Here is a 21,363-nt window from a genome sequence, read left to right as displayed (position 1 = left end):
AACATGCAACTCCTGTTACTGGATTAACAACCTTACAAGGCAGCAGCCAGCAGAAAATGTCTTCAGCAGTGCCTGAAATGCAGATACTAATTTCCTCAATCGGGTAATTGATCCAAAAAATCCAAGTATATATCAAGTTTTCAAGGGCAAGGACACTCGTTCCATACAGCAAAGCCTCCTTCAGTCTCAAGGCAGTACTCCTGAGATAGGCCAAGGCCAGGCTGTACCTGTGAGATGTCTACTTCAAGATAAGAGCATTATCCTCTTTCCCCCTCTGCACCAAATCCCACAGTGTGGCTGAACACAAATCTCCAATTCACTGGGAACAGACAGCACAGAAAGAGATATTTCAGGTTCCCATCTTCATTCATTCAGAACAGGATCATGCAGACACAAATGAATCCAAGCACTGGAGGGGCGGTTTAAAAGCAGAACACAGGTTTATTTACAATCAAGATCTGATGGGCAGCTGAATAAATAAAAACTTTGCCTCATATACTCTTAACTCCCCTCTGCAGAAAGTGTCTCAACAAAAGGCCAGGTTATAGCAGCTATAAGAGATGCCTGTTATAGCAGCTACCCCCCCATCCAGCCCCTCCAAAGAACACACCTCCTTAGTAAAACACTATCAGGAAAGAAGAAAATAAAGTGCAAATAAAAGGCAATAAAACGCTGGTGGCTTGTCTTGAGGCCCAGATAATGTGGAAAGGTTTGACTGGATCAAGGTCTGCCAGGTAGCTCCCCCTGAGCCACATCATGGGTTTGGATGCTTGAACAGGGACAGAGCCAAGACACTGCTCTGTAGCACAGAAGGCTCCAGCACAAACAGGAATATTGCACGTGTGCTTCAGAAGGGGGCAAGTGGCCTGGAATTGCCAGCACCAGAACAATGGTTTTGGGATTTAACCCCACTGCTCCCCTGTGTTCTACTGACAGCCGCCAGGGTGGGACGGATAAACAGAAAAAGGGCCCAAACTTTTATATTCTGGTGGTGAAGTCATAGTATGACTACATTCCTTACCACAGCAGCACAACAGAAGCTGAACTCTCTCCTCAAACCCAGTAACCAAACTGCCTGCAGAATAAAAAGATTTAAAATTTCCTATTTTGTGACACCCAAGGTGTTGAAGGGCATTTTAACAAAAGGGTGCAGAGGTCCTGGAGAACAGACCATTGCCTTAAGAGCAGGTGAAACTGATACAAAGAGCTCACACGACAGTGCTGGAGAACCAGGGCCAGGATGGGAGCAGATCTGACCTGAGCTGGTCACTCAAAGGTAGAGCTGCCGAAGCCCCAACCTTTAAAAGCTGTTCCAACACTTGAGGCTGCCTAGGACCTGTCTGCACTTCAGGATCTTCTCACCCCATGCCTGAACTAGGCCACGAGAATAGAACACAGGAGATAGGACACGTATTAAGTCAGCATACACAGTAACTTCTTTCCATGTAGAGAAGTGCTGTAGATTCATTTGTGTGACAGGGTATTTGGCACAGCTGTCTGGTGTGAGGAATCCTGCCAGTATCTTCAGCTCCACTTAGTGCATAGATACTGCACATCAAGGCATGGCTAAGTAGCATTCTCCATCCAGAACAGTTAATTACTCGCCGAGTCTGAGTGCCACAGTGCTGTTACAGCCATAAGAAGTCTCTGGCTCAGGCTCCTTCTCCGTTGCTTTAGAACTTCCCTCTGGAAAGTGAAGCCCATGTGCTTGTCAATATCCCCACTGAGGATGGCTCTGGGCTCGGGTCTCCATGCTGTTCAGCCACGGACCAGCACCACCACGCTCAGAGGCACGGGATGCTCTGCTTTCACCCTCCAGCCAGTCAGAACTCAGACCACAGGACAGCCTTGTTTCCTTTGTCCACACTGACCACGTGGGCACCCGCTGGTGACCACGCAACTGCATTGATAGGAGAACTGAAATGGAAGCCAGGTGTAAGTTTACAAAAAAGCTGAATTCCACAACAGCACTGAACACTGAAATCAAACATCCCAGGACTCAAAAAACCCCATGCCTTCTTAGCTCTCTACTCCCTACTTCTAATAAACCTGAGATACAGTTTCACCTGGATACACCAAAAATATTTTATTAGAATAATCTCAGTTCAAGAAGCTGAACAATAACAAACTTAACTTCACTTCTATCTCGAGAATACTGCCATGAATCCACAAAGGATCTGCATATTAACAACTCTCACACACCAACAGCAGCTGATAAGCTGTACTACAGTTCTTCAACAGCTCAGCAAGATTCACAACCCAGATCCCCACTTGAGACTATATGACCACCTTATCCTCACCTGTGATGCTTTGCAAGTGTCCTCTCCAACTTCCCTGTGAGGACACTCCAAATGTAGAGAGCTCCATCAGCTGAACCAGCAGCCACATAGTTACCATCAGGGCTGTGAGATCAGAGAGGTGCAGGAGGCAGAAAACAGTTTTCAAGTCAGCAATTTGTCAACACAAATCATCATTTCACCCTCAACTTCCAAAGCAAGCAACTTTTTAAAACTCATGTATTACCAGCTACTAAGATGTGAGAGCACTTTGTAATCAGAAAGTCTCCAAGATAGTGGATCAACATCTACAGATACACCCCAACCAAGGGGCAAATCACAAACTCTGTTCCAGGTTTTCTAGCTGTAAATGGGGACAAAGCAGCCAAGCATCACAGATCACTCACTTTTGCTGGGGAAAGATTTATCAGATACCTTGCTTACATTGGTCCTTACCTGAACACAACTCTCGTCCAGTCAGAGCCACATTTGAATCCCTGGGCACTGAAAAGTTGAGATCAGATAACTGTGAGTTCATTAATAACAAGATGGACCTTCAGGTTCTCACTAAAGAGCATGGTTAAGACTTCTTGCATCGTTGGGAAGAAGATTCAGTATCCCTTAACCACAATTTCACATTTCTCATACATCCTCCTCTCAATTGCATCTGAAGAAATTCTTTCCTTCAGGCCAAGGACTTCTAAGCCAAGCTGTCTTTGAAGAGGTAAATGAGAAAGTCCACTAGAGCAGATCTCTGCTGTTATACAGAGAGCTTTGCTACTCACGTAGTAAAGCCAGGAGACTTCTCTCTCCATGGAGATACTGAAAAATGCTCTAACACAGAGGGCAATCAGCAATCCAAAGTTCTGAAATCCATGTTTTTGTGGAGAACACACTCACCTGAATGTCTGCTTGACAGCACTAACCCGCAGATCAATGATCTTCAGCAGATCATCACGGGAGCAGGTCAAAAGCTCTGTTCGTTCTGAGTTCAGGTCCAGAGCTGTGATTCTTCCAAGCAGCTCCAGTTCTTTTACTATGCTTTCAGTTCTAGAGACAGAAAGGAAAAAAAAAAAAAGAAAGAAATTAAAAAAAGAATAAGCCAGGGTCCAGGTGAAAAAGAATTACTGGTTTTTTCTCACATTTTGATTCTTTCCCAAACTTGACCTGACTTTGTGGGTAACATTTCCAGCCAAGAACTTCCAGATAACTTTCCTCACAACCACGCCACCCTCTGCACAGCATCAAGAGTGCCAAATAGTGACCAATGCAAAATATATACAAGAAAGAAGACTGCCTTTTAGGATGCCCTTGGTATCTCCTCCCAAAAAACCCCAACCCACCTAACAGAATACAAATCGTAACAGTGTCAATAGCTTCGAAGCTCAGGAGGAAGAGTTCCTTCCTTCACATCATACTAAGGCAGCAATCCCATAACCATGCCTACACGAACAGCCTTCTTCCAATAGCTTTACCTGATGTCCCAGAAACGAATTTTCTTATCAAAATGTCCACTCATTACACACTGCTCAGTACACACGATGTCGTTGCAGCTAGATCCTGCAAACACTGTTTTTATACCTAGAAAGGATAAACCAACAATGACACAGAAATTTATGCTGTACATCGTGGTGGAAACAGGAACAGAAAATCACCACACAGGGCAGTGCCCAAGCAGTGGCACTGGGCAGATACACTCTGTCTTGGAACTATCCTGATTCAACAACCTCTCTGCCTCCTTTTTTGTGGCCAACACCCCTTTAAATGCTCTCAGAACAGGAGCTTTACTTCCAAATTACTATTCAGACTCATTTGCTACTGTTAAACAACATGAAACAGTCTCCTTGACCTATGTTTGTGGTGCAGGTATCGAGGTAACTTTGAATCTCAACTTCTCCCTCAGTGCAAACAGGATTAAAAGCCATCAGCAGGCAGAAACACAAGGAAATGAGGTGCTACTGCCAGAGGAAAATCTAGATCCTAGCATTTCTTTCATTTGAGATGTTGAAACTCTTGGTACACTTCCAAGAGACATTTCCGTCCACCTCAGGGTTAAAAACTATAAACTGTCTCTAAGTTTTCTAGTGGAAGACTAAAACACCTACCCTGGTAAAAAAAAAACAGTGGCAGAACACAGCGACTGTCAGTGCAACAGCATTAGCAGTGCTTCCTGCATACTTGCAGTTCCTTATTCTGACTTCAGGTGACAGGCAGAAAGAACCCGATTCCACGCATAGCATGGCTGCTAGCTTTTGCTTTGTTAGACTAGCAAGAGGATGGAATAACCTGGCTGATGGCAGACTTCCATTTCCATTCAGCAGAAGCACAGAACATGGTGAAAGACAGAAGTTAAGGTTTCCTTACAGACTTTACTGCGGAGGTCCCAGAGCTTCAGGGTCCGGTCGTGACTTCCCGAAACAATGCGGGCATTGTCCAGCAGGAACTTGGCCGAGAGAACTTTCCCACTGTGACCTGTCAGGGTGTGCTGAGGAGGAGAGATTTACATGGTAAAATCAACCAGTTCCACTTGTGCCCTTTCCTCACAGCTTCCTGATTCTGCTACTTAACTCAAAAGACTCTTAAGATCATGATTTGCACATCTACGGGATTGCTTGGAGGAGGAAAAAACAAACAAGCAAAACAACAAACCTGTTCTAGTTAAACTAAGATTAACAGTGAGGAGGAGTGTTAAGTACCACTGAGTTCAGCCTGAAGCTGGGAGACACAGGTCTCCTTTGGTGGCAGTTTCTCTAGCTGCTCAGGGAACCTGTGGGGTCTTATCCATATGCCCACGTTTCATGGGGAGATGGTGTCTGCAATACAGCCTTGCAGGAGTGATGAGGAGAAGGGGTTAAAGCATGCTGAAAATAAAAACTGTGCCTTCAGGTTTTAATAATGAGTTTCTCTCAAGCATACAACAGGGTACCTAGTCTCAAGCTGTTGTTACATTTTCAAGCCTGAAAGCTGAAATGACCAAAGATGTCAGGAAAAACTCCCCCCAGAAATTTCTGTATCTGCAGGGGAGGTTCTGTGAGAGCTAAGAACCACTCTCACTTCAAATTGCTGAATACTTACATACAAAATCAGAAACCAGATAATGAATGACTGAAGTAAGCATTGTGAACAGCAAGAAAAATCTTTGCTATTTAGTTAGATTTTTTAAAAAAAACAGAGGACTATCAAATTACAGAAGGCAATTTTCAACATAGGAAATAGAAAAGAAAAGCTCTGAAGAATGGAGGGGAATAGGAGCAGAGTTTGGAAAAAAGCAAACCTGATATGCAACACAAACTCTGAAATACATCATCCCATCAAGACCACTTTGTCTTAAGAAAGCACAGAAATCCCAGAGAGGGGGATCTAAACTCCACTCTGCATCCCTCTCTGCTCCTGCTGCACAGTCATTGCACACAGACATTTAGGTAAGGAGTTAGTGCAAAATTTACTGTGATTTTAGCTTCACTGCCTCCAAGATGATGAAGGGACTGGAACATCTCCCTTATGAGGAAAGGCTGAGGGAGCTGGGGCTCTGCAGGTTGGAGAAGAGGACAATGAGAGATGACCTCAATAATGTTTATAATGTTTATTAACGTTTATAATGTTTATGTATATCTAAATGGAGAGAGCCAGGAGGATGGATCCAGGATCTTCCCAGTGAAGACCAATGACAGGACAAGGGGTAATGGATGCAAGTTGGGCATACAAGGTTTCATGCAAACATAAGAAAAAGCTTTTTCACAATGAGGGTGAGGGAGCCTTGGCCCAGGCTGCCCAGGGAGGTTGTGGAGTCTCCTTCTCTGGAAACTTTCCAAACCCACCTGGAGATGTTCCTATGTGACCTACACTGAGTGGTACTGCTCTGGCAGGGGAGTTGGACTCAATCTCTCAAGGTCCCTCCAACTCCTAACACTGTGATTTCTGTGGTATTTCCAGAGAGGGATGCAAAAAGTGTACTGCAATAACACAGTAAGGTTTTTCCAGGATAGGGGCTGCATGGCAGAAATTTGCAGAGAAATAACAATCCTGTTAGCAAACAGAATTACTGAAAGTGTCTGCAAATGCCCAACTTCCAAACCTGCCATGTCCCCAATAAACAAAACTGGAAACACAAGACAGGAACAGCCTCAGCACAGCTTTGCTTTCAAGGGACTCACCCGTAACCGATTGTCATCAACCGTCCAGATTCTGCTGGCAAAGTCATTTGAAGCTGCCAAGAGGTACGAACCCTGTGAACACAAGATGAATTTGAAACTACTTATGCAAGTCAACATGCAGACTAAACCCAAAAATACTGCCAATAAATCATTGAAACCCTATCAGTGTTATATTGCCAAGGGACTAAAAAAGACCAAAACCACAGCAGCATAATCCAGTAAGGAAAGCTGGTGTCATAACTTTCAAAAAGGCTGTGGCTTTTTCTTCGCATCAAAATGGGACAGATTTCTATAATCATGACTACAAATACAAGGAATAACAATAACCAGACCAGAAAGGACTTTCTCCTTTCCCTTCTGATGCAGTGAGGAAGTGGGTTCTACTTTACCCTCATCCATTGTGGATTTTTTCTTTTTTTTTCGTTTTTTTCCACAGGTAAAAAGCCCCACATCATCTTGTCCCCACTGCTTAGATAGGCCTCAAGAGTGGAATTAGCTCAATTCTTGCAATTTGCATTACAATGCTGACACCTGACACTAAGACTCCAAAAATTTGGTCTGTCCAAAGAGAGAGAAACTGAGTTGCTCATGGCTTTAGGCTTAGGCCTCCTCCAAGCCATCCATGATGGGAGAATGGATACCACAAGATTCATGCCTGCACTCCTGTCCATCTCAAAAGACTTCCCTGAGTCTCTAAAGCCTATTAGCATCTCACCTCAGGCAGGTCTCACCTCTAACGTGCTCAAGCTGCTTGCCAAGATCCTAGTTTTTCCTGCTGATTAACAGTGCCACCAAATCTCTAATGAGCTGTCAGTGTCCAAAGGAAGGATCCTTTTGGGTATGTAAAGCTTAGCAGATAGAATCACCAAGTGGAAGAAACCACGTCAGCTTTGCTCTACTGTCCATGCAGTAGATCACAGTGTTACAGGAGAGGTCTCAGCAGAAAAGTCAGATCACATGTCCAATTATGACAATCCAAGACCCCAAATTCCTTCAGGTTAAGACTGTTGGATGCTAATGCCAGTCATGTCTCCAGTGCTTGAGGTCAACATGAGCTGAGCACATCACAGGCTGTCAGCAAACACTCTGCCAGCCACAGCATAACTGTGCCATGACTGGTGAGAAACTGCTGGGAGACAAGGTCATGGAAGCACAAGCCTTAGGATCATCAGACCTTTTACTATTCATCACAGACCTCAGCAGAGCACTCATGGAAGCAAAATTCAGAGAAATAAAACCTTTGTATTTGCTGCTTTTGTGCTGATATGCCAGCTTCAGTGGGAAGCTGAAGACTCATTTCTTGCTGTAGAAAAAGTCTATTTTCTTGTAGTTTTATCATAGCAGCCACTGTCTGAGCTGCATTTCATCTTCGGATTTGTAGAGCAAAGATGAAATTTACAGACTGAAGCATAAAGTTCTTCTGTACAACCTTATAAACTTGCAGTCACTCTCACAAGCACTAACTCATTTCTTAGGCAACCTCTCAAAGTGTTAGAATGGAAATTGATAGCAGAGCACAACATAATTCAGTTAATTTATTCCCAGTCACAAACAGTGGATATGGCACAAATACTCACAGCACTATCAAATTCTATGCTTGTAATCCCAGCATTACTACCAGAGAGGGAACCTTTGGGCTCACACCCATCTGCACAGAGAAAGATGAACAAAAAACTTAAGCAATGGATTAGAACAGAAGCTGACACAAAGTGAACTGTTGTATGAGAATGTTTAGCATCCCACCAGACCCCAAAGCAGGAAAAGGTTACCTCCCAGGACTTCCCAAAGCTTCACCCTCCGGTCCATGCCTCCTGTTGCCAGTAACCGGGAGCCGGGGCTGAACTGCACTGCATTCACCTCCCCATCGTGTGCATCCTGAGAACAGCCACAGGAGATGGAATCAGCACAGAGCCAACCCCCCTCCCCACAGGTCAGAAAGCTACAGAACTTAAAGGTTACACAGAACCAGAGCTGTAGATCCTTCAGCAGTACATGGGAAATAAAGGCACAGTCTGAAACTCTACTGTGGTTGATGGGTGTAAAAACAGAGAAAAAAGGCTGATTCTTATCAAAAGGAAAAAAACAAAAGCACATAACGAACATGCTTAGCAAAAACTCAAAAATTATAATAAACTGCAAGAAGCCTTAAAATGCTCCATGATTTCAGTCCTTATAAGGCAAGTCTTTGAAGTTACACCAGAAAAATAATTAAGGACAGAACACAATAACAGGTGATATGCTGTAGAAGGAAACTATTAATTTCTCCATCCAGAGCCAGCCATGGCACATGATCCAATCAGTTAATGCAACCACAGAACACTCAAGTCTGCTAGAAAACAGCAAACCAGATTAACTGCATTCATTCACTGTACTGGTGACAATGCTACTTCCCTTTGGTGATTAAGCAGCACCAGCAGGGTTGGGACAGAGAGCACCTCCCTGACAGACAGCTCGGACTTCAGCTGTGGTTCTGTTTGCAGGGGCAGTGACACCCCTGCTTTCTTACAACTTAGTGTTTTGAAGCTTGAGCTGGACAGTTAATACTGATTCTCAACCTCTTAACATCTACCAGAATTTTAAGATTCCTTCCTTTTTTTTCTCACGTTAATTTCACGGTTCGACTTACCCACACTGTGTTAGCAGCACATTCTTAATTGATGTGCTGCATACCTTTTTGAGTATTTTCAGTAACTGCTCTTTCAAAATCAGTTTCTGTGGCAAACCTGTATTTTTCTGGAACTTGTTGCATGAACTTGGGCCTGCCAGCTCATATTTATGGCCATTAAACTTCAAATCTGATCTTTCTACAAGTGCAGAAGAACCATTCAGAATACAACTGATCAAAGGTCTTTCCTAGCAACTACGCCAGAGAATGATGGTTGAAGTGACTACTTTCTCCATCTTCCCCAATCTATTCTACTCATCTCTCCAGAAGTGAGCCTGGTCTGTTCCCTATATCTGCCAAACCTCTGGCATATGGCTTGCATTCATTCCTGGAATGCTCTGCTGGACCTCACCCCTCACCTGGGCTCCCAACACAGGAGCTAAAACCTAACACAGATCACCTCCAGGATTCCCATGACATAAGTAGGGATGTTTCCCTTCTAATATTGCAATAATTAGCCTCAGATCACCACCAGGCTACAACAGGCTGGGTAGTTGGAATAGGGCAGCTTTCCACCCCACTGCCCAGACTAGGGGCCAGCACAGCCTACTGTGGTTTGCCACTCCGTGCTGAGAAGTGACGTCGATGACTGATGTTCTGCACACTTGGAAGTGCAGAAAACCTTACAGAAGGCTAAGGGAAAGCTGAAATCAAGGAAACCTCTTGCACGGCTCTTGAAAAACCTCACATAGCTTTGCAGTCCTTTTGATGATGAAATTAACCAGGATTATATCTGTCCACCATCTGTGCTTGCTGTACACAGCCACAGGAGAGAGGATGCAGCACAGACTGCAGCCATGAACACCCCTCTGATGCTCCCCGTTCAAGCCAGCTCCAGACAATCACTTAAGTTATGACTAGAAGTCACTTGATGTCCATTGAAATATCCAAACCCAGCACTGAAGTGCTGAGAAAGCTCCAGAGGAATGTTCAAGCAAAAAGCTGCATTACAAGACAATTACCACAGACTCTTCAGAGACAGAATGTCCTGCACAGAAATTAACATTTGGCCTTGTGAAGCCAAAACAACACAAAGGAGGTCTCAGCTTGAAAACTTGAGATCACACACAACAAATTATGACACCCCACTACCACAAGCTCCTCTTAAACCAGTTCTGTTGGATGACATTCAGTACCACAACTCCCTTCACTGTGGAGGAGTGGAACCGAATTAATCCTACACTGTCAGCAATCTCTTTCTCAATCATAGCTCTACTACAGCATGACAGAACAGGGACTGCTGGGAGCCTGAAAGGTAATGGGGTGTGATGGCCCTGTGCTCTCAGACCTTTTACTGTTCATCATTGACCTCGTCCAAACAGACATCAAGTACATTGGCTCCAAGAAGCATTCAGGTTAAGAATTACATGGGACATGCTACCAAATCAGGAATTCCTTCTTGCTTGGCAACATTAACAGCAGGAGCTTCAGGAGATCAGTTCCCACACAGGTAAGATTCACGCCCTCCAAATACAGTCAGTGGAAGGAATAGTAAACCTGAGAATTTCTTCTGTACTTACAAAGACACACACAGCAGTAGTGGGCACTCTCACTTCTTTACTGGCACCTGGATGTGGCTCTACATTTTCCTGGGGAGCAGGGAATGAAGACAAAGAACGCCTCCTGAGATGAAACAAAGCAGATATTTAAAAATGAGAAATGAATGCTGTTTCTCTTGAGTTATCTCTACCTGTCACTTAATTACACTGAGCAGTGATTTAAAAATGTGGGAAGAAGTTTCTAAACTTGCTTTTTTCCCATCTTTCAAAAACTATGCTTGTCATCTAGCACTACATCCAGTTGTAGCTTTACTTATTTCCTAGTATGCCAGATGAGTTACCTGGACTGATTAATGACCTCAGTTTGGAGCTTTTTTTATAAGAAAGAGAAACATGGGAGTAATTGCAGCTGAGTGCAGCTGGAGAGACTGCAGCTCCCTCATTATGCCTAGGGAGAGTCAACACCATTGCAGGGCTGTACCCCAGGCAGCAAAAGGCTCAATTCAAAAGGTGAGGCTGCACCACTTAAGCAAAGACCATCAGTGAGCAGTGCTCAACTCTATAGATACTAAGCACAGAACCCAACTACTTAGTACAAACAACCCTATTAAAGGAGCAGAGTGCAGTGGAAAGTAAGAGCAAACCCCATGTATTCTCTCCACAAAGAGGAACTCACTGCCTCTCTAACTGCAGTTTCTAACCAGTGCTTTCAATATCTGCAGTCTAGTCAGGATTATGCAGCTGGGTTCCATGTTACTTCAATGGTTACGTTTACATGCTGGACTAAGAGTGGATAATTCACCTGGCAGCATCAGAAGATTGATGTCCCAAAAGGGGAGACTCAGACAGACTGGAGGGAAAGGTCAGAGGTCAGCACACGGCAAGATGGAAGAAACAGGAAGTTGAAGAGAACAAAAGAAAAAAAAAAAAGGCAGAAGCTAGAAGAAAGGCTGAAATTATTTGTTCGTATCCCCTGCATCACCAAGATTTTGGTGTACATTGAAATCAATAAACAAAACAAAGAGGTGAAAGTGTTCTAACCTACCCAAAGATATTAGTGATAGAGTCCAGAAGGCCTCCAGCTGGCTGGGAGAGTCGCTTACTGAAGGAGGGGAGGACAGGTTTAAACCTCATGAATAGTTTCTCCACATAAAGATCAATACAAACACATTTCTTAGCAATAAGTCTCTGGAAAGACTCCCTCCCCTGCAGACCCAGTCCAAAGACAGAACAGCAAAGGCAGGCATCAGTTCAAAAGTCACCAGTTATTACAACTCAGAACATGTGAGTTAAGTTTAGTTTCTTCACTTTTCCTTAAATACCACCCTGTGAATTACAGGGTTTAGCTCTAACAGTCTTCCAAGTCTGAAGTTTCAATCAAATTAATCCATGCTCTCACATAACTCTCTCTTACTTTCCACTCACTGCTGTTTTAGAGGAAAGAAAAGATGCATTCAAACTAGGAGAAGATATTTTCAGCATTTTGGCTAAACCCAGAAGCCTTGTTATTTGTACAATAACAAAGATATAATAAAGCAGGCACTGCAATATCCATTTTAATGCCTACTTTGCTTTTAGACCTCTTTTTTTAAGATCAGACAGATTTTTCAGACATTAAGTTTTTTAAAACAGCAAAGGAAAAACAGCATATCTAGAGCATGGTAACAGAGGACACAGCACAAGAGTTTCATATTGCTCTGGTGGAAGTTGTATTCCAGAAAGCTGGAACACACCTAACTTTGTTCCAACTCTTATACCCCTTGTTCTTCCTCAACAAGATGGCACAAAAATCTGTCTACAAACCTGGATGTTCGGCTGACAGCTCGCACTGGAGATGCCTCCTCAGCTGTGTCAGAAGTTTCATCTGCAAGCACTTCGATATCATCATCCCTGCTGAAATAAGAGAAAAAGACTTCGTTTTCCATCAGCCAGAGCTTCCTCTGATGCACAGGCACTGAATGGACAACAGTGGTCCAGGGCCTGCTGGTGTCCCAGACCAGCCCCCACAGTTTTCCTGAGCTGCAGGAACAGCTGGGCAAACCCAGACACCACAAACATCCATCTAGCAGAGATACTGCATTTGACAGACAGCACCTGAAAATAAGTACATCAGCACCTACATTTCTTTTTTTTTTTCCTTTCCTGCTGCCAATTCCACTCTCCACAGATAATAGGGCTGGATTTTTCTCCCCTGTACTGTTGACAGGCATCCTTTCCAGATTCTCTTTACTATGGGCAATACAGTTCATCTTGCAGCACTGCAGGCAGCATTATTAGGACCTAGCTACAGAATGAACTGTATTTGCTGAAGGGATTACAGATCAGAAAAAACAAGAGTTACTGCAACCTCAAATAGGGTGATACCCTATTCTCATGGCACCTTTTTGCTGTTCCAAAACAAGGAAGTATAAAAAAAACAACAAAAAAGCCCAAAAAACACAAGAGTTTGAATTTTCCTCCATCTAGATACTTTCTATACTGCTGTATTTTAGGTGCTGCTACAGTAAGTACCCAGGATGTTTGGGAATTCTTTATTAAAGCATTGGGTGTGAGATTCCAACATGTAAACTATAAATTAGTCCAGCTAAACTACTCAGCTAACACTGAAAGGTTTTTTCCCCATTAGTCATCATGGGCTCTGACAGTCTGGTATTTTTTCCTTCAATTATGATTTTTCCTCCACTGCTGATTTTTCAGGACAAGCTATTTTTAAACGTACTATATCAACCTGGTAGCATTTGACTGAACAGGAAGCTTTAAATTCAGCATTTGAAGTAGGAATAAAACAATTTTTGCCATCAGTTAGCACTCAGCTGCAAATGAATTGAGGAGGATGGGACCGTTTTTAATTTCTCATTTCAGAATACAGCTGCACTAAGTTTTAAGATTTTGAAGGACAGTACATATGAAAATGCTGTGACACTGATTAAAAGTATCAGGCTGTTATTTCAATAGAACGCTGTCAAGATTCGCTGATAATTCTTTTCTAAAACCCAAAGTTTGAGCTATTCAAATTGTATGCAGCAATCCCATCCCATGTGCTATTCCATCTTAACACCTTTTAAAAGTGAACATAAACACCAGGGTACACTGAAATGCTGCCAGTTCCTCCTTCAGTAAGCAGTATATTTGTACAATACACCCTCTAATTACAAAGTCAAACAAAGAATTTGGAAGCAGAATTTGGGTAATTTACAGAAGCAAATATTTTCCTGAGGATTTTTTTGTTTGGTTGGTTGTTTTTTTTGTTTTGTTTGTTTTTTTTTTAACAGGCTTCTGGTTACCTTCTTCAAAGGTCCCACTGTGGGTAGGGGAAAGGAAGGGTCACAGGGGAAGTGGCCACAGACATTACATGTGTGCTTTCCCCCACTGTGCAACATTATTCCTTGAAGAGTTTAATATTCTCAGATATTCCATCTGTGTTTACATCAAAAAAGGAGACAAAAGGGATATCACTATTCTTAGGAGCTGGGAAGACAGTCCCTCCAGCCTATGACACAGAGGTCAGCGGTAACCTTGTCATGAAGTCACACCTCCACAAGCCAAGGGAATGAAAGCATGTAGGATTTTCTTAAAACAAAAAAAGAAAACAAATTGTGCTAACTAGTTGCCCTGTTAATTGCAGCTTCAATATTCCTCTCAAATGCTAAGAACTCCATCACATTCCTTACACACACCCTTCCCACATACCCCAGACTTTGGCAGGGACTGTCTTCCAGAGCAGATGCAATGAGAGCTGATGTGGTTCCACGATCACAGAATCCTAGAATGGTTTGGGTTGGAAGGCACCTTAAAGACCATTTAGTTCTGACCCCCCTGCATAGGCAGGGACACCTCCCACTAGACCAGGTTGCTCAAGGCCCCATCCAACCTGGCCTTGCTGAATGATGCTAAAACAAAGATCACAGCTACCAAGAAAAAGCCTGCAGACTGCTCTGAAGGGTTGTCACCTTCCAGGAGCCATGCAGCAGCTGACATTTCTGTGGATTTGGCTAACACAGTGCCAGTAACATTATCAACGTGATGCAAAGCACTTGTACCCTCATCTGCCCACTCCAATCAGCTGATTAAATAACACTCTGGACCAAGCACAGCAGCAAAAAGAACAAGAGACAAGAGGTATTTATCTCTGGCTTGCCAGGAAAAGTAACTTCACATCTACCTATTTTTTTCCTACAGAATAAATCTCTCGCAGTATGGAAAGGATTGATATATTTTCACCCACCTTGACTGACTCAGTGTCTGTTCCTACAGGAAATCCTTGACCAAAACTGTAGCCTCATGCTTAAGAAGGGATCTCCAAAGTATGTTTTTCATGTTTGAAGAACTACTTTGAAGGCCAAAGGCACCACATAACATGTTTTTATGCTAAGAATATATATTTACTATATGAACGATTCTTAAGACTTTCTTTCCAAGTATTTTAAGCCATAACAGAGCTCCTTCTTCTGGAAGTTCAAGTAGGGAGTGTTACTGTACTTTTCTGACTTCACACCAAAGTTTACAAGCTACTCTACATCACCGAATTTAGAAATAACAAAGACACAATTTATGCATCTGCATAAAACTGAAGCATGAAGTGATGAAGGAGACTCTGTAAATCAAGACTGCTTACGGTTCAACAGGCAGGGGTTCTTTGGCAGCTTCTGCTAGCTCCTTCTGCAGCCTGGCTTGTCGTCTCCTAAGGAAAAAAAAAAGGAAGGTTATTTAAAAAAAAAAAAAAAGCTGCCTTAATCCCATTCCAATGGTTACCCTGCACAGTTTTGCTAGGCTTTGTAAGATTTAAAAAAAAAAAAAAAAGACAGACTACTGTCCTAATTTTATCCTGCTTTTCAAGCTATTCAGTGTAGGAGAGGCAGTTTTCTTACTGTGAACTGCAATGTGTACCTACAGCCCTCTGTGACTCATAGGACTGTGCATTTGCTCAGAATGCAAGCACTTGCAAAAATAAGTATTAGATTGGTCAGTAAAGATAATACAAAACTGCCAAATACTACAAGATTGTTACCATAGCTCTTAGTCTCCAACTACTGCTCTTGGGTAAGTAAGTCAAAGCAATCCAGAATAAGAAAAACATTTTGCAAGGATAAAAAGTACCAACTTATTTTTGCAAGTGACACACAGGTCAGTCTCATGCCAGCTGCTCATTTCATCAGAACACAAAAAACACTTAGGCTGGTTAGGCAAAAAGAATAAAACTGAGTAGTATCAAGATGCCACACAAAAAAAACCCCAAAAAAGTCCAAATCTAATACCAGCAGAAAAAAGATGAAATGCAGTTTGTATCCAATTTTGATCTTCAAATTGTAGTTAAAGATTGCCCAAGAAACAAAACAACATCTTATTCATTTAAAAGAGAATGTTTTTACAAAGCATATGGCTGTGTTGGTCAGAAGAAAGAACACAAAGTTCTGTCATGCAATACAGAGATCTGAATTAAATCTGCTTTTATCCTATGTCCTCTCAAGTATTCCAAAATCTATTGGGAAGCAGTTTATCAGATGGGGGCCATCAATCTTACCTTGAATCCTTTTCATTTTCTGCATTCAAACGATTGGCTTCTTGTGCCTTCTCTGCCATCCAACGTGAGACCAGCTCCTGGTTGTCTTCTGTAGTTTTCCTCAGTTTCTCCTCCAAGGCATTGAAGGTGATCTGGAGAGCATCATATTCATCTTTCAGGGTCTGGTTAGCTCGCTCAAGATCCTGCAGTTTGCTACGCAATTCCTGGCACTCTGTTTCCAGTTCAGAGATCTTTTGCAAATACTCTGCAATCCTGGAATGGCAATAGAATATACAAAACAATGAGAACCTCCTTTCAGACCTAATCCTTCTCCACTGTGCTATTTGTACAATGCCTAACACAGGAACTTTTAGCCCACAGCAAAGACTCCCAGAGAGTGCAACAACACTAATAAATAACTCCACCAAAAGCCTGGGTCTCATACCAGAGACAAAGACAAAACGGTTCCTTTGCAAACAGTGCTACTCACTTTGCTTCATTCATTTGCATCTCTTTGTCCTTCTGCTGCATTTGGTTATTCAGATCAATTACAGACTGGGCCAACTAGGGAGAGGAGAAAATTACATTACAAAGGGCAGGGATGACAGCTGGATAGCACACAGAGAGCAGCAACCAGCAGGAGTACAGACAATTCTAACATCACAAGCATGGAGCGTATCTTCCAGGTCTTCTTTCATAGCTTTCTATACAGATTTCTTTACTGCCCCTATATCACACAGGTCATAAAATTCTGAATTCATTTTCAGAAATGAGTTGTCAAAGAGTTACTGTCCTCTGAAATGACATTTCATTCCCTCCCCTCAAAAATGTTCCTAAATAAAGGCACATTTAATAAAATCACATAACACCTATTAGGAAGATTTTTTTTAAAAAGTGGCAAAATCAGTACAGAAACAAAAAATTGGCAAGTAAGTAAACAAACAAATGAGTACTAACAGCTAAGTAACAAATCTTCCTCTTATGGCCAGGACAGGGGACACATAGCTCATATATGGCATAAATGGGTGTCATCAGGAGCTTTCCCCACAAAGAAAGTTGCTGGTGGAGTCTCTGCAGTGCTACCAGCTCCCCAGTCAGTGGGCAGCTGCCAGCCCTGCAGCAGAGTCTGCTGCCCAGGGAAGAGGCAAACTCTCTTTTGAGAGAAGAGGCTCCCTGGGCAGATGGCTTAGGATACCAGTTTGGGGGGGAAAGAAGTAATTTTCAGTCCCTTGACCAGTCACTGCACACCTCCTGTAGAAAGCTGCCTCCTCTTTTAAAAGCTCAGAATTAATGACACTGGAGCTTCTCCACAGCTCCAGTGAGGTGTGATTTAAGGACCTCGATAACTTTTTCCAGGTCACTCCTACCTTTGCCCTATAAAAGCCTGCAGTACCATTCAGGTACCACCTCCTGGACTCCCTCAATCCTCTGCTGTGGTTTTTAAAAACTCAATTCAGCCAAAGAAGCCTCCATATCTTTAAAAAAAAAAAGAAACACATAAAAAAGTAGTAGCTTTTCCTCTTTCCTAGCCCCAAGTCTTACAGCTTACAGGACTCCTGGCCTCCCTGCTGCATCTGACAGAACCAGTACTCCATTCTCAGTCTAACAACATGGCATCCTCAACCTTTGCTTGTTTATTTGGCCACCCTTTTACAGCAGTGTTCCTGCAAAGTGAGAGGCAAATGAAACTACACAGCTATTCCCTCACTCATTCAGGCTCTTTTCACTGTAGAACTAGCAGCTCTGTAGACTGGATCAGCTCCTTCCCCTTCCAATAAACAGAGTGAAAAACCTATCCATGAAACTCAAAACTTAGCACTTCTGAAAAAAATCAGGCTGTGCTGGCAAGGTAAGCTCCTGCCCCCTGGATGACAGTTTTGAAGACCAACCATTTGTGGTTTATTTTAATCATCAACATGAGGAGCTTAAAAAGGCTGTATGGGAACTGAGGAAAAAATAATGATGAATAAGCTGGGTAAAATTAAGTTCACATTCACAAAGGGCCTGGTACAGAACACAAGAGGACTTTCTAACCTCTCCACGTTTCTTATGAAGCTCTGTCAGCTCCTCTTGGTGCTTTATCTTCAGCTGTGCCAGTTCCTGCAACTGAGCATCGTTCCATGTGCCATCATGTCCTGGACTGGAGTTTGAGAGAGAGGGAGAAGAGAGGTCAAACACTGGACTCCAATGGCTTTGGTGCCTTTGACCAGTTAGTCCTCTCAGAACAAACTCCCTTGGGTTTTCTGTACTACATCAGAGATAGAGGTCAATCATAATAAACTAAACCACAGCTGGCTCCCCCACAACACACTTTTCAGCAACCAAAATGGTATTATACAGTACTGCACAATGAAATCTACTGAGGAGCTGCTTAACTTTGTTATGCATTTCTAAAACTGAATTAAAATCCAAATGGAAAATAACTTGCCTTTGCTTAAATTCACATGAAGGAAATTGATTCTTAAAAGTACACTCTTCAAATTCTGGAGTACTTACAGATATTTTACCACCTCAGATTTGGAGATATCCTCGAAGATGCTGGACATCTGGACACAGAACCAAAAGCCAGAGACCCAAGGGTATAGTCCCAGGCATTATGAGTTGCTTCTCCATTGTCCTGACTATGTTCTAAGTATTACTGGGGGAACGTTTTGAGGTGTGACATACTCTGACATAACCTGGAATTTCTACACTCCAGAAGAACACAAATATCACTGCCCCAGACAATCACTAAAGCCTTGGAAAACAGAGACAGGAATAAAGGTCATTTTTTCAAAACCATACACACACCTATATGTATCACACACAGACTTACAGCAAGTTAACAGCTGTATTATATATTGCAGCTTTTAAAAAGAATACTTTCAAGTTCATCACTATTATGCAGAACAAGGTCTTATTATTTATGCAGAACAAGGAAAGCATCTGTTCCTGCAGTTGTTCTGCATTATGACAGTCCAGTGGGAAACAGACAATGCACTCAGAAGCTGAAAGGTCTCACAGTGGTAGCAATAACTTAATGCTCTTCTCAAAAAACAAACCCACAAACAACAGATCACTGAATTAACACTGTACAAGAAGACTTTTTTCAAAAAGCTGTATCCAAACAGACAGGAAGCCAATTCCTGTGGTAACACCCCAGCTAACTCTTGCCATGCACAGATCTACAGCCAGAATGAGACTCTCCTCACTGCTCCAGCCTCGGAACAGGTGTTCAACCACAGAGCTCCATAAACTAAAGGTGGTTGCAGACAACTCCTGTCATCAGAAAGCTTCTGAGAACTGTCACTCCAGCCTGCTGGACAAACCCTGAAATTTTGCCTACAATTCCTGTAAAATTGGGAGTTTGCCTTTCCATGATAGTAGTAGTACACAATAGACTTCACTATATTTGTTTTGTAACCCAAAGAGATAAACCCACAGTTCTGCCTTGCACAGCAAGAAGAGCTTCCACAGAGGAAACAATTCCCACAGCCTGTGCCTGCTGGGATTTACATGCTGTCCAGAGAAAGGACATTACCAGCATATGGGTTTCCTGTGCAGTAACACAGGTTGACAGAAACTAAGGCATCAGTCACTCCCTGCAATGCAGTGCTTACAGATGAGAAAATTTAAAAAGCCAGGCCACAATTGTGAGGAACTAACATAAGGCAAACATTAGAAGCACCACAAAGCAAACAGATCAGAAGCAGCAGCTCATTCTGGTACACCTCCATACCCTGAGCTTGTGATTAATTAATTTCTCTCCAAAACTTTGTTGTACCTTCCTGCACCGTACACCATAAATGCTCTGTAACCTTCTCACATCTCTAGAGTTAGTTACAATTTATTTTCAGTTCAGAGCTGCCTGTTTGCTTTATTCCAAGCTACCGTAGTAACCTAGAAATTTGGGGTGTTTTTTGTGAAATGCATCACACAATGGTTTAAGTCACAGTTTGCATGACAGACAACTGACAGACAGAAAAGGAATTTTAAATACCTGATCTCATGTCTGCTCTGCATGTCATATTTTTCTGCCTGAAGCTTATCAGCCAGCACTGCATGAAGGTCTGACTTCTCTAGTAGTTTGTTATCTGAAAGGGCAAGAAGTGCTATTAAGGAGATAGCCAAAAAGCAAAACCAGATTCCCACCCTCTTCTGCTAGCCAAGACCTGGTATCTTTAATTATTCTGACTCATCCAAACACTATGTAAGCCTCCACCACATTAGTGTGCACTACTCTTTGATGTCAGCAGGCTGAGGCAGCACCCAGCTACAACTCCAAGAATTCCTCGTTAATCCAGATGCTGTGTGTGCCTGGTCTCATGGAAGTTCAATAGAGAGGCTCCTCAAACGTATTGGTATTTGCTACAACAGAAAGAGTTCAAAGTTCAATCTCTTTATAGCCCCTCAACTGTTAACAATGAGGAAAGCAGAGCAGCCAGAGAGTTGGCCTTATCCAGCAGGGCTGCACACTTCAGGATCACCGTCCAGAGCGCACACTGGATTTAGCCTGCGAGAAAAGTGAGAAAAGCAACTACTTGTTTTCCTCAATAACGTAGAAACCCCAACTTCTCTCAGTCGCTACAGCCACCTCCCACCCAGCCTCCTAGAAGCGACCCACCCGAGGCCTCGGGGCCCTCTTCCCAGCAGCCGGGGAAGGCTCTCGGCCTCGGCCCACTTACACTGCCCGATGATCTCCTCGAAGGCCTGACGCTGCAGCCGGTCCCGCCGCCGCAGCTCCGCCGCGATGTGCCGCTTCCACGGGGGGAAGCCGGCAGCGCGCAGCCCCGACGCCATCTCCGCGGCGGGAAGAGGCAGCGGGGTCGAGGGGCGGCCAAGGGGAAGGGGGGGAGGCGGGCCAGCAAGCCGGGAGGCAGCGTGAGGCCGGGGCCCGGCCGGCGGCGGGGAGGAGCGGCCTCTCAGAGCCGGGGCCCGGCCCGCAGCCGCCGCCCCACGCCCGCCATGGCGCTCCGCCGAGCTCCGTCAGGGGCCCTCGCTCCTCAGCGGCGCGTCCCAATGGCGACAGCGGCTGACCCAGCACTGCCCGGCGCCGCCCCCCAGCCCGCCTCCACCTACCACACCACCCCAATCGCCGTGCTGGGCTGGGCCACACTGCAGGCTCGGAGCCCGACCTTCTCCACCGCTGGGCCGGCGAGCGAGCGAACGAGTGGGCAGGCGGGCGGGGGGCACCCTTGTAAGGAGACGGGGCCTCGGCCACGCCATTTTGTGCCCCCTCCCGGAAGCGCGTCCCCATGCTGCCGCCATCTTGAGAGCGTCGAGCTCCGCC

The 21,363-nt window shown here is 43.8% G+C and overlaps 1 protein-coding gene, 1 long non-coding RNA gene and 2 other non-coding genes across 10 annotated transcripts in view; 1 reads left to right on the top strand and 3 right to left on the bottom strand.

Moving 5' to 3' along the window:
- The window catches only part of LOC139799717 (uncharacterized), a 328,047-nt gene that overhangs the window by 112,225 nt on the left and 194,459 nt on the right, over positions 1-21,363 (top strand). The gene's annotated exons all lie outside the window — the stretch shown is intronic.
- Positions 421-21,341, bottom strand: ATG16L1 (autophagy related 16 like 1). Of its 7 annotated transcripts, none has more exons than XM_071751901.1 (19): positions 20,759-21,341; positions 20,074-20,167; positions 18,129-18,234; positions 16,585-16,658; positions 16,116-16,367; positions 15,210-15,275; positions 12,398-12,484; positions 11,640-11,696; positions 11,397-11,444; positions 10,616-10,718; positions 8,200-8,305; positions 8,008-8,078; positions 6,431-6,502; positions 4,641-4,761; positions 3,752-3,857; positions 3,177-3,326; positions 2,733-2,780; positions 2,301-2,402; positions 421-1,917 (listed from the first exon to the last, which is right to left on the bottom strand). In XM_071751901.1, the coding sequence occupies exons 1-19, from the start codon at positions 20,871-20,873 to the stop codon at positions 1,824-1,826; spliced, it is 1,872 nt and encodes a 623-aa protein (XP_071608002.1). In that variant the 5' UTR covers positions 20,874-21,341; the 3' UTR covers positions 421-1,823. The 7 variants fall into 7 exon arrangements, with proteins under 7 accessions (XP_071608002.1, XP_071608001.1, XP_071608005.1 ...); XM_071751900.1 differs by having other exon boundaries at positions 12,398-12,487; positions 20,759-21,340; XM_071751904.1 differs by lacking the exon at positions 11,397-11,444 and having other exon boundaries at positions 20,759-21,338.
- LOC139800188 (small Cajal body-specific RNA 6) lies at positions 7,363-7,626 on the bottom strand. Its single transcript, XR_011727628.1, has one exon. It is a non-coding gene; the product is annotated as a small Cajal body-specific RNA 6 (non-coding RNA).
- On the bottom strand, positions 10,134-10,405 carry LOC139800187 (small Cajal body-specific RNA 6). Its single transcript, XR_011727627.1, has one exon. It is a non-coding gene; the product is annotated as a small Cajal body-specific RNA 6 (non-coding RNA).

This window comes from Heliangelus exortis, chromosome 9, assembly GCF_036169615.1.
Source record: "Heliangelus exortis chromosome 9, bHelExo1.hap1, whole genome shotgun sequence".
In the NCBI taxonomy this organism is placed as follows: Eukaryota; Metazoa; Chordata; class Aves; order Apodiformes; family Trochilidae; genus Heliangelus; species Heliangelus exortis.
This window is presented reverse-complemented; position numbering and strand designations above follow the sequence as displayed.

Excerpts from the sequence above, each read along its gene's own strand:
- ATG16L1 (XM_071751900.1), bottom strand. The coding sequence starts at position 20,873 with ATGGCGTCGGGGCTGCGCGCTGCCGGCTTCCCCCCGTGGAAGCGGCAC. Across the intron at positions 4,762-6,430 it reads TTGATGACAATCGGTTACGG|CACACCCTGACAGGTCACAG; the intron begins GTGAGTCCCTTG and ends TCTCCTCCTCAG. Across the intron at positions 2,403-2,732 it reads TGGACGAGAGTTGTGTTCAG|CCCTGATGGTAACTATGTGG; the intron begins GTAAGGACCAAT and ends CTGATCTCACAG.